The sequence below is a fragment of the Trichechus manatus genome, unplaced genomic scaffold, assembly GCF_000243295.1.
Source record: "Trichechus manatus latirostris isolate Lorelei unplaced genomic scaffold, TriManLat1.0 scaffold00056, whole genome shotgun sequence".
Lineage (NCBI taxonomy): Eukaryota > Metazoa > Chordata > Mammalia > Sirenia > Trichechidae > Trichechus > Trichechus manatus.
The window spans coordinates 4,881,135-4,894,845 of NW_004443992.1; the positions used below are offsets into that span (position 1 = coordinate 4,881,135).

Below are 13,711 nucleotides of genomic sequence, written 5' to 3' on the forward strand. Positions count from 1 at the left end.
AATGTCCTCCAGTTTCATCCATGTTATGAGATGCTTCACAGATTCATTGTTGTTCTTTCTCATTGCATAGTACTCCATTGTGTGTATGTACTATAGTTTGTTTATCCATTCATCTGTTGATGGGCATCTAGCTTGTTTCCATCGTTTTGCTATTGTGAACAATGCTGCCATGAACATAGTGTAGAAGAAAATTTTAAATCACAAAAAAAAGACCAGACTTACTGGCCTGATGGACACTGGAAAAACCCTGAAAGATGGCCCCTGGACACTCTTTTAGCTCAGTAATGAAGGCACTTCTGAGGTTCACCCCTCAGCCAAAGATTAGACAGGCCTGTAAAACAAAACAAGACTAAAGGGGCACAACAGGCCAGGGACAGGGACTAGAGGGCAGGAGGAGACAGGAAAGCTGATAATAAGGAACCCAGAGTCGAGAAGGGAGAGTGTTGACATGTCGTGGGGTTGTTAACCAATGGCATAAAACAATATGTGTACTAATTGTTTAATGAGAAACTAGTTTGTTCTGTAAACCATCTAAAGTACAATAAACAAAAAAATTGACGATGTATGGTTTATAACTTCTTTAACACTAATTAATAAGAAATATAGTTAATTTAGAATTGCATCTCCTTCACACAAAATAACACACTAATTTTGTACTTCTGGTCACAAACGTAGTATAAATATCTAAAGTTGTTACTTTTCAGAAGAGGAATTTTGAAAACTTGAAATATAACTGAAGAAAAACAAAAATAAACCACAACGAGTTTCTTACTTTAATTGGTTCAGGCTGCATCACAGGCGCAGGCATAGCAATGGCACTTGGAGCATAAACCTGGTGATACGTTGCTTGAACTCCATGATCAGAATAAGGCTATTGCAGAAAAAGAGAGAGTGAGAGACAAATCCATACTGCCTTTCATTTATTAATTCAAAACATTTATTCAACATTTACAATATACTAGGCAATTTGCTATATGATGGAGAAAAACAGATGAAAAACATTTCGTATCTTTAATTTATAGTCTGATTAGGAAAATAGATAAACAGTCAGATTAAAGTCTTATGAGATATGCACAGAGATGCATGGGAGAAAGGAAAAACTAGTTGAATTAGCTTAAGGAAGAGTGTGTGATCAGGGAATGTTTCCTACTAGAGTTCATGCTTGAGCTTGAACAATTAGGAAAAGAAGGAGGGAATAGTATGAGCAAGGGCATAGAAGCAAGTAAGAACAGTTCATTTGGGAGATCTACCCAGGGTGTTTGATATGGCTGGAAGGAAGATTATACACTAAGGAACAGCTGAAAAATGAGGCAGTAGAGCAATAGGAAAGGGACATATATTAAAGAAGACTTATGGCTTGTCCAACAGATGGTAGTACCATTCATTGTGATACGGAGTATAAGAAACACATTTGATGTTTATGTAATTGTGAGGAGGTTGGAGGTGAGGGAGAAGGTTTGGAGAAAGGGTGAGAATTTGTAACATAAAATCTGAGGTATTTGTAGGACTTCCAGTAGAAGTGTCCTTCCTGTTGATTGAAAGGTAGGTGGTGCTAGAGTACCACTGTCCAATAGAAATATAATGTGAGCCACATATGTAATTCAGAAATTTCCAGTAGCCACATTAAAAGAAGTAAAAAGAAACAGGTAAAAATAATTTTTATCAGTATATTTTATGTAAGCCAATATATTAAAAATACTATCATTTCAACATGCAATCAATATAAAAATTATTGAGATATTTTATATTTTGTTCATACCATGTGTTCCAAATTTCACGTGTATTTTGCACTTACAGCAAATCTCAATTTGGACTAGCACATTTCAAGTGCTCAATAGCCACATGTATTGGACAGTGCAGGTCTAAAACTCAGGAGTGAAGCTGGGGCTAGAGATATGAGTATGGTTGATAACACCAGAGAGAGTATATAGGGTGAAAGAATACAGAACTAAATCATAAGGAACAAAAGATCGGCTTACAAAGGAAAATAAAAGGAAGTAAAAGGATTACCAGAAGAGAGCAATATCATGAAAACCAAGGGTAGGAAGAGTTTCAAGGAGGATGACCAGTGTCTCTGAGAGGTCAAGCAAGATTGAAAAGAAGGGAAAATATTTGGCAATTAGGAAGTCATTGAGGATATTTATCAAAGGCAGTTTCAGCAGAGAGGCAATGAAGCAAACTTCAGCAGGAGAGGGGTGAACTGGTAGTGAGGAGGTAGTGAATGTAGACTGTTGTGTGCTGTCCAATCGATTCCGACTCATAGCAACCCTATATGACATAGCAGAACTGCCCTATAAGGTTTCCTAGGCTATAACTCTTTACAGGAGCAGATCTCCCGATCTTTTCTCCCATGGAGCCACTGGTGGGTTTGAACCACTGACCTTCCAGTTAGCAGCCAAGTGCTTAACTATTGTGCCACCAGGGCTTCTGAATGTAGACTACTTTTTCAAAAAGCTAGGTTTTGAAAGGTAGTAGAGAATTAAAGTGTTGATGGGAGTTGTGTTAAAGAATAATTGCCTCCTACAAGGTGCTAGGAGTTCCCAGGTGGCGCAAACAGTTAAGTGCTTGACTACTAACTGAAAGGTTGGAGGTTCAAACCCACTCAGAGACTCCTCAGAAGAAAGTCCTGGTGATCTACTTCTGAAAGGTCACGCCCATTGAAAACCTCACGGATTGCAGTTTTACTCTGCACACACAGGTTGCCATGAGTCACAATCGACTCGGCAGCATTTGGGTATTTATTGGTTTAAAGAGGGGAAAGAACAAGCAAGTAACCTAAGCTTGATACTGCCTTTTTCCATTCTCTCTTTCCATCAAGGAAAGAGCAAAAAGCTGAAGAAAAAGATAAGGAAGTCTCCCAGAAAATAGAGGAAAAGTTCAGATAAATATAATTCTTTATAATATTAAAGAAATTATAGTATATGAACTCTAAAAATGGGCTCAAAAAAGAGATTTTAAGACAACAGGAAGAAATGAAAAACAAGGTGGCAGAGCTTGAGATAAAAAGGAAGAGAAAGATAAAATTATTACAGAAATGAAAGCCTCATTAGTTATAATGAAAAGTAGACTACACACAACCAAAAATACACTCATGGTCATAGAAGACAGTCTTGGAAAAGCATATAAAACAACATTAAAAAGCACGATGACAAAAAAAAAAATTACCTGAGAGATGATAAATATGAAAAATGAAAGACATCTAACGTATGCATAATTGGTGTTCATGAAGAAGAAAACAAACTGGGATACATTTTTTTTCAAAGCGTTAATAGAAAAAGAGAAGAAAAGCCATCCTGAAATAAAAGAGGCTGAAAATCAAAAAGGAAAACTGTGTCCCAGGAAAAATATTATACAGAGTGATAAATACCAACATATATCCTGATGAAATGATTTCAGGTTAAGACAGACATTTCAGGCATTCAGGAAGAAAAAGCAAATTATGTACAGTGGGGGAAAATTAGGCTGGCTTCAACTCTATAGATATATTCAGTGCCAGAAAAGAGTGGACTAGAAATTCTATGGGAAAAAAGTATGATGCAACTATTTTATAGCTAGCCTTATTTTCCTTCAAGTATATAGGCAACAAACACTCTTAAGCATGTAAGAACGAGGAGACTATAGCACTATAAGCTTTCTAGGAAAAAAAAGACTACTTGCAGATCCAGTCAACCAAGTGATAAATAATGGGGAAGGGGGGAGTAGAAAGAATGGAGGAATTCTAGTTGAAGTATTGATAGTATATATTCAAATTCATTTAAATAAAACTTAAACTGAACAACTGTGGAAATTATTGTTCCAGAACAGAATTATAATGTTATAAATTTTAGCAAAATAAAATAATAATACAGTGAATTAAAATTGAGAGGTGTGTGCTAATTTCCCAATCTTTCACAACACTGATTAAAACATACCATGCATAATTCGACCAGAATGCTCCTTAGAAGCAAGGATGGTGAGACCATGTCTCACATTCTTTGGACATGTTATCAGGAGGGATCAGTCCCTGGAGAAGGACATCATGCTTGGTTTGGTAATGTAGAGGGTTAGCGAAAAGAAGAAGACCCTCAACGAGATGGATTGACACAGTGGCTACAACAATGGGCTCAAGCATAACAACAATTGTGAGGATGGCGCAGGACTGTGCAGTGTTTCGTTCGTTATACATAGGGTCGCTATGAGTCTGAACCAACTCGACTGCACCTAACAACAACAACAATGCATAATTTCTGGCACACAGATGGTGCAGCTATTAGTAATGGTTCAGGAATAAAAGACACTGAAGATGAGATTTACAATTTGTATTTATAAAATAAATTTGATTTAAATGTAGGAAGAATCTAAAACATTTTTTTCCTTTTTGACTTCGTTATTACATGCTTTTAATTGGCAGTATGTTAGCAAAAATATAGACTGACAGGCAAAACCAGAAGGCGGTGAAGAATTTGGTATCTTATTATTTAAAGGAGAGAGGGTCAGAGATTAGCCTAGTGACCAGCTGATCTGGGGAATGGTTTAGAATTAGTTAGAGTGAAGAAGTCTTAAGATGAATCATTCTTAGATATCACAAAGGGGAAGATTTATCTGAATAAATCATATGTGAAGCACCTTCAAAAAGGGTTTTGAACAAATAAAAAAAGAAAAATAAATGTTAAGATGAGGTAGGTACAGAGCAATTTAAAGACTAGTACATACCTCTGGAACTGAAGTTTCCATCAGAGACAGTGGAGGGGGAACACACCCACCATCTTGTGCAATTTCCACTGGCTGATAAATAACCTCAGAAGGTTGTAGGTATAAGAATGGAGCAGAAGAAGCAGGTGACTAAAACACAAAACCATACTCCTAATCCAAATGTGATCTGTTATTTCTGTTAAACCAAATAACTTACCCAACAGATACGATTTTTGTTGGTTTCATACTTTTTTAAAGTTCATTTCTCGGGGACAACATAGGAGTATCCTAGCAACAGACTAGGAACTCGGCTGTTATAAATTCTAATTGTGTATATGTCATTAAAGAACTTTAACATTGGTAAATACTAAAAGTTCCTAGTGCCTCAGAATCTCATATGTAAATTCAGAAAATAATTCCAGAAACATTAAGATCACCATTAAAAAGTGTAAACTGGCATACATTTCTGCTCTCAACTTTAATTGTGAATTCTTATGGAAATGAGAAAATGTCATTTAACAATAATTTATGGTGGTATACTATTTGTTATCAAAAGTTGGGAAATGGAAAAGGAACATAAGTCAAACTGAAGCAAAATCTAAAGTGAGGCTAGAAAAATACTAAATTTTTCAATAATACTAATAGTAAAAAAAGTATTTTTTTATGTTTATATAGTACTCATTGATAAAATGCTTTCATTTACATTTTATGTTATCTCATTTGATCTTCACAAAAATTATGCAAGGAAACTTACAAAGGTATGATATTGTTACTTCCATTTAATAAATGAGGAAACTGAGCAATACAGTGATACCTAGTTCTCCTGACTTTTAATATTCATGTAGTCTTCACAAAAACACAATGAAAAAAGGTATTTTAAATTAGATACTGAAAGTTAATATTTACCTGAGGAACACCCCACTGCCACTGTCCTGGTAGACATTGTGTAGGGGCCTAAAATGAAAAAAACAAACACACACCAACCCAGATTAAAAATATGGGTTAAAACTGGATATTCACATGCAAAAGAATGAAGTTGGATTCCTATACCTCAAATCATATACAAAAATTAACTCAAAATGGATCAAAGACCTATAGTGTAAGAGTTAAAACTATAAAACTCTTAGAAGAAAATAGGCATAAATCATTGTAAACTTGGATTAGGTAATGCTTCTTAAAGTATGAGCCCCAAATTATAAGGAATAAAAGAAAAAAATAGATAAATTGGACTTTATCAAAATTGAAAACTTTTGTGCCGCAAAGGACACCATCAAGGAAGCAAAATGACAACCCACAGAGTGGGAGAAATTATTTGCAAATCATATATCTGATAAAGGACTAGTATCTGAATACATACAGGACTCCTACAACTCAATAATAAAAAGACAAATAATCAAATTAAAAAATGGGCAAAGGATCTGAATAGGTATTTCTCCAAAGAAGATATACAAATGGCCAATAAGCATATGAAAAGATGCTCGACATCATTAGCTATCAAAGAAATGCAGATCAAAACCATAATAAGATACTACTTTATACCCACTAGAATGTCTATAATCGAAAAGACTGCTAACCACAAGATAATAACAAGTGTTGGCTAGGATGTGGAGAAATTAGAACCTTAAACATTGCTGGTTGGAATGTGAAATGGTGTAGCCATTTTGGTGGACAGTCTGACATTTCCTCAAAAGGTTTCCAGAGAGTTGCCATATGACCTAACAATTCCACTTCTAAGTATATAACCAAGAGAAGTGAAAACATATGTCCACACAGAAAACTTGCATACTGATGTTCACAGCAGCATTACTGATAATAGCCAAAAACTGGAAACAATCCAAATTTCCATCAACTGATGAATTAATACAATGTGGTATATCCAAACAATAGAATATTATTCAGCCGTAAAAAGTAATGAAATACTGATACATGCTACAACATGGATGAACCTTGAAAATATTATGCTAAGTGAAAGGAGCCAGTCACAAAAAACCACATATTGTATGATTCCATTTGTTAGATAAATAAAATCACCATCTACTTACGAGGAAGTAATATGGAGGTAAATACTAATTAAACCATCCATTACCTGCTTTGACTAATATAAACGGATAAAACTATCAGTCTTAGAATTTGTGTAAAAGAAAGAGCAAAGGAAGATTCCTATTAAATAGCAATTTTAAGGGCAGAATAATGGTGACTATGTAACTTGGAAAAAATATGTGAAGTGAAATTATTTCTTATATTGCAAAACACTGATATGTTATGAATTGATACTAAATCTTTCCTCAGTATATCCAGGTAACACATCTCCAGTTTTGTGATTTATGTAAAGCAGAAAACTGAAGTCACTGTATAAAATTAAACTTTATTAGAAACTTTTCAGAATACATCTGATTTAGAAAGTGAAGTATTAAAAAAACAAAACAAAACAAAACCTGTTGCCATCCAGTCAATTCTGACTTATAGCGACCCTGTGTGTTTATCAAATAATGGATGATCTGGACTCAACAGGGTGCAAACAGAAAGCAACTTTATTCTTTCTCACCCCTGCCACTTTAAAAGCATTCTGTTGAGCTGTTCTTCCTTGCCCCTGGATAAGAACCAGTACAGATCACTTTCTGAGTGTGGCAGATTCCAAATGCTAACTCTCTAGTTAGGGCACTTTAATAGATTCTTTAGTGATCTCCCTGCTGGAAACTCCTTACTGCAATTACAGTTCTCCCTCAGCCTTTGATTCCAGAAGTCCACCTCACAGATTCTTTCTCTGTTGGAGTCACCTTAAAGTTAAGAGTCTCTTTTGTGACATTCACATCTTGCTCTGGGGAAACATGGAAGTTCAACTCATTCCCACTGTAGCCTTTCTTCTTTGGAGTTCTAAATTAGGCAGAGGTTAGATTCAAGTCCTGACAGTCCTCAAATTCCAGGGGACAGGTATCAGGCTTTCTCAGTCATGCTCTGAGGTCCCCTTCACTTGGTTGAGGAGGAGGAGAAATGCCACAACATTCTAACAACTCTTTTGTTAAAGGAAGCCTCTCTACCAATCTCCCTCATCAATCTCAGCTTCCCATTACATGTGCTCGAAGTGGGCAATGAGCTAAGGGTCCTAAAACTGGTTTCACAATTTTTTAGCTTGTCATGCTTAAATGGTTTGGTACTTAATGTTCTCAGTCTTTATTTGTGGCCTCTGCTGAAATTCTAAGTCAGCTCAGGAAAAGTTATGCTACATTGTATTTTAAATAAATGTCATTGCATTGTTTTCATTTTTAGTAAATGAAAGAAACACTAGTTTTTACTTAGCATAGCATTAGAATTTAAAAATAACTGACCTCTCCAAAACCTAGTCTAATAGTAAAAAGAATTCCAGTAATCTTCATTTACCATTTCATATGGATCTATTTTAAAAGTTCAAAAAGAAATATAAAGAAACAGAAATAGGTGGTGCAGTGGTTAAGAGCTCGGCTGCTAACCAAGAGGTCGACAGTTTGAATCCACCAGCTGCTCCTTGGAAATTCTATGGGGCAGTTCTACTCTGTCCTGTAAGGTAGCTGTGAGTCAGAATCAACTTGACGGCAACAGGTTTGGTTTTTTGTTTTTTGCCACTATTTCAGAGGCTATGAAAAAATGTGATTTTATTTGTGAGTGCTGTAGACCAGAGGTTGGCAGATTTTTTCTGTAAAAGGCCAGTGAGTAAATGTTTTAGGCTTTAGGCTATAAGATCTCTGTTGCAACTACTGAATTCTGCCATTATAGTACAAAAGCAGCCACAGACAATATGTAAAGAAATATGGTTATGTTCCAGTAAAACTTTATTTACAAAAAACAGGTTGCAGGTTGTATATGGCCTACACACCATAGTTTGCTCATCCCTGCTATAGACCTAAGTGATCTGGCATTATAGCTCATTTTTCCCCAGTCTCCTACCAGAAATAATGAAAAGAAGAATGCTGGTTAACTAAAGAGGCTGTCATATAACAAACCATAACATATTACGTATTTTAATATACATTATGTTAAATTTAATAAAACAATAAGTAACTGATACAATCTTAACACTAACATTAAAAAATCAGCCTGTGGTACAATACCTATATCTTACTTTGGGAATTATTGCTATAGACTTTTTAGATGAAATGTTAGCTGTTTGGTGAAAGGAAGCAACAGTCCATTTTCTTGGATGACACTGTCTAGTTCCCTCATAAAAAAGGGGAAAAAACAAACAAACAAACTGTTATCAAGGGCTTAACTATCTTCTCTTTTTAATTAGCAGACAATTTGCATGATAAAGAATAAAGTGAGCTACAAAAAAAAACATAAAAAACAAAACAAAAACAAACAAAAAACCTCTCTGAAAGTATAAAAGAGTATTTTAATATTAATTTAATGTTTACCTGGTAATGATATGTAGGTTGCTGATAAACCGGCTGAGTTACCATCACAGGGGAACTAGATACAGAACGTGACTGTAAGAGGAAAGAAAAATAGGAAAATTATTTTTAGGCAAAAATTCCTTAAAATAACTCAGAATAAAACTGATCTCAAATTGGTTTCCTAAGCCCAGTCAACTTCTGGCTTATGATTAGAAATTTTATTTTTCTATTTCTTACTGATTTTATTAAAAATACTAAGGTTTGTTATTAAAATCATCATAGTATCCTACTTTTAAGGGGTTTCAATACTCATGCTAAAACCACCACCAGAAAAGTTGCTTTTATACTGAAATATAATTATCATCTCCAAAGATTATAAAAACTTTGTTCTAAGTGTTCCATGTTTTATAAAAACATAGTTCTAAGAGAAAATTTAGAGGAAAATGGCAGCTAGACTTGGGGTGACACTGCTTGTTTTCAGTATGGAGGGCAGCAGTAGATGTTTAATGTTTACGGTGGCATTTAGAACTGAATGAATAATCATATCTGATTTTCCCACTACTTAAGAATTTTTATAATCAACATCCTATTCCCTTGTTATACATTTAATTAAAGCAAATACATTATTTATTGAAACATTTGTCAACTTCTGCTGTTAGTTTATTAATTTGAAATTTAAATGAGTTAACTCATCCCCTAAAACTTATAAATAATACATCTATGTGAAGAAGTATGTAACAGTTGATTATTCAAAGTAATAGAGTAAGTAACACAACAACAACAGAGTAAGTAACCTTTTATTGTATTAACAGATAAAAGGAGAAAAAAACCATATAATCTCAGCAGATGCAGAAAAAGCATTTGTTAAAATTTAATACTTTTTAATGATAAAAAGTCTTGGCAAATAGAATACAAAGTAATTTCCTTAATCGATTTAGGGCCGTAATTCTCAACCAGGGGTGATTTTGCCCCCTTGGGAACATTTGGCAATGTTGAGACACACTTCTGGTTATCACAACTATGGAGAATGCACTGGCATCTGGTGGGTAGAAGCCAGGGACACTGCTAAACATCCTATGCACAGCACACAAAGAATCATCCAGCCCAAAAGGTCAATAGTGCCAAAATTGAGAAACCCTGGTTATCTTCAAAATTGACAGTATATATACATAAAGCTTAATGGTGAATCACTGAACTTGTTACCTTTTTTAAGAACAAGATCAAGATGCAGAGACACCTTGTCATTGTGATAACTCAAGGGGAAAAGAAATGAGGAAACAAAAAAAACCCAGAAGTATATTGAATAATAAATGATTGTTTAAGTGAGGATTTGGCAGGGTTGCTGATATAATATCAATATATAAATATCAACAGCATTACTATACACCAGTGACAACTGACTAGGAAGTGTGATTTAAAAAAAATACCATTCATAAAAGCAACAAAAAATATAGGTACCTAATAATAAATCCAACAAAAGATGTGTCAAACTTTTTTATAGAGAAGAAAGCTTTTTTTGATGGAAATAAAGAAGACCTAAAGAAATGGAGAGATACATCATGTTCATGGATGGGAAGATTCAATATTGTAAAGATACCCAAATGTCCCAAATTAATCTGCATACTTAATGAAATTCTAATAAAACTCAACAAGTGCTTTTCACAGAATTTAACAATCTGAATTACAAAATTTATACTTACAAGCAAAGTCTTAAGGATAGACAAGACATTCATACAGAAGAACAAAGTCGGTAGATTTGCCCTACCAGATCTCGAGATTTATTATAAAGCCTAAGTAATTAAAATAGAATTGGGCAGAATTAGCAAATATACCAATGGAGCAAAGTAAAGAACCTAGAAAGAGACCTCCACACAGGGAAACTTGGTATTTGACAGAGGATTCATTTTTAAGCAGCAGGAAAAAGGAAGAATAAACTCTAGATTTAAGATTTAAATGTGAAAAGCAGACATACTTTAGCACTTTAAAAATAAAATATAGGAGAATATCTATATTCTTGTGGTAAGGAAGACTTTTTTAAACAAGATACTAAAAGCTGAAACCATAAAAGAAAACATTAACACATCTGTTAACATTAGAACAAAGAACTTGTGTATGACACAAAAAATCATAAACAAAGTTAATGGACAAAATACAAACTGGAAGAAGATACTTACAACCCACAAAATTCATATAATGAACTCAAGAAAAAGACCTCAGTAGAAGAATGGACAAAGGATATGAACAGGTAGGTGACTGAAGAAGAAACCCAAATGGCCAATAAATATATGAAAATATGTTCAACCTTACCAGTGTTTAGGCAAATTAAAATTAAAACAAGATACCACTTCATAGTAACATTGACAAAAATGTAAAAATCTGATAATTTTAAGCGTTGGCAAGGATTATGGAAAAACTGGAGTTCTTAAAAACTGCTAGCAAGAGTGTAAACTATTATACTTTGGAGAGCTATTGGGCATCTAGTTAAAGATGTGCATACTCTATGAATGTGAAATTTTACTTTTAGGCATATATCCTAGACCATGGTACACTGGGGAACACAAAAATTTCTAGGTGAACGTGGGCATGAGTAATTTTAAGAGTATCAATTTTCAGATCCTAAACTTCATATGTACTCCTTCCTGATTTGATATGTGTCTGTGCATTCTTCTTTTCCAAACTATTCTTTCACAATCACCCTTTTCCTTTACTACAGAAAGGCAAACTTCTCACTTATTCTAAATCTTGGCTATAAAGCTTTGTTCTGGAATGTAAAAACCACCAGGGCATCAGACAACTCACGAAGGCAATGCTGTTGAGAAATAGTCCCAAGAGAACAAAGCAAATAGTTTGTATAAGAAATATTGAAGGAGGGATGGTACCTTATTTTATCTAGAGGACAAACTAATTTATATGATGGTCAAAGGGATACATTTTAACATTTATTTGAATTTAAAAATAAAGTCTGGATTTTTCTAATGGAAAGTGAGTTTTATTTGGTTGACTAGTTTTGTCAAATTAATTATAGAGCATAAATTTACCATTATTAAAACAAGCTAAGTATACAGCTATATTAGTTTATATGTTTTGACAAAATATACTTAAAGCAAGTCTATAACATATAATATGCTTAAGCTATTTAAACTTAAGATAAATTTCAGATAACAACTTAAGAATGAGTGAGATGATACATAATTTTTCAAAAAATTTTTAGAGGAAATATAGGCAAAACACTTTGAAGACCTAGACCAACTCTCACATGTACACAAAAGGTCTGGATATTCATGGTAGCCTTGGTTGTAGAAAAAAATGGGGAGAAACTTAAAATGTTCATCAACAGGTTAATATAAAAAATTGTAGAACACTTATACTATGGAGCATTATAAAATATTTAAATAAGTGAACTAGATATACAAAGATCTACATGGTTTAATACCAAAATAATACTGAGTAGAAAAGTACATTATTTATATAGAGTTTAAAAACCACTGAAAGCAATACTATATATTGCTTAAGGATAGACATAATTTTGGTAAAAACATATAAAATGGACAGGAAAGATATTCTGATTACCCCGAGGACGAAGGGAAGGTAAGGGATTGAGGGCAAGGAGACTTCATCTGTATTTGTCATATGTATCCTCCCTTTTAAAATAAGTAAATATGACAAAATATTGACATCTGTTAAATTTGGGTGTTAGGTACACAGGTGTTTTATTTGTATTTGTGGCTTAAATATTACAGAATAAAAACAAATATTTAAAAAAAATTTTGATAGTAATACCTGTATAAAAAAAGAGATCCTTGTGAAATGAAATTACTTACAGGCCAAGGTGGTGGGACAGAAGGTACCTCTGGAGTATGAAAATAAGCAACACCATTATGATAAGTGTAAGGATATCCAGTTGAAGTTGTTAGATACATTGTTCCAGCTGCTGGCATTATACTGGAACCTAAAGCAAAGATTAAAATAACAACTGAAATGTTCAATTTAATCTTTTAAAATAATTTCTGAACACCATTTGGAAAAATATTTATCTTAACACACCTTTACAGCTATGTTAAAATGAAATGTTACAAGAGTATTTTTTAAATTCCATATGTTAAAGTATCTTTGAGTGTACATTTTCAAACTCACTACCTAAGGGCTTCAATTAGCTTAAGGTGTATAAAAGAAAAAAAAAAGATGATTAATCAGGAATACTACAAATTCACCAGTTCAGATTCTAACAGTGATATTATGAAACACACAGCTTAACAACTTAGATTATTATAAATAAAGTCATTATTTTTACAAATATAAATTTTATAATTTAGAATTACTTGAAGACTTTAGACAGTGTAGTGAAATTCCTAAGACCTAATTAGTTACACCTTTTATTTGTAAATGGAGCCCTGGTGGCGCAGTGGTTGACAGCTACGGCTGCTAACCAAAAGCTTGGCATTTTAAAACCACCAGCTGCTCCTTGGAAACCATATGGGGCAGTTCTTCTCTGTCTTATAGGGTAACTATGAGTTGGAGCCTACTTGACAGCAACGAGTTTTTAGTATTGTATTTATAAAAGGTCAAAAGTTGGAGGACGGGACTCCGGCAAGATGGCGGTCTAGGCAGAAGCACCACGCCGTCCCTCCACAACAAAGATCCGAAAAACTAAGCCAAACAGAGAATCAACAATC

General features: G+C 33.9%; 1 protein-coding gene across 3 annotated transcripts in view; it reads right to left on the reverse strand.

The window, feature by feature from the left end:
• Nucleotides 1-13,711, reverse strand: part of BOLL (boule homolog, RNA binding protein) — a 55,642-nt gene that overhangs the window by 12,949 nt on the left and 28,982 nt on the right. For 2 of the 3 annotated variants that reach the window (XM_004378193.3, XM_012556061.2), the window contains 5 exons: nt 12,860-12,987; nt 9,060-9,131; nt 5,578-5,625; nt 4,693-4,821; nt 773-871 (listed from right to left, as the gene is read on the reverse strand). In XM_004378193.3, the coding sequence (XP_004378250.1) occupies nt 773-871; nt 4,693-4,821; nt 5,578-5,625; nt 9,060-9,131; nt 12,860-12,987 (476 nt within the window). Of the gene's footprint in view, nt 1-550; nt 872-4,692; nt 4,822-5,577; nt 5,626-9,059; nt 9,132-12,859; nt 12,988-13,711 lie in introns of those variants that run through there. The other variant, XM_023732955.1, reaches the window with a different exon arrangement.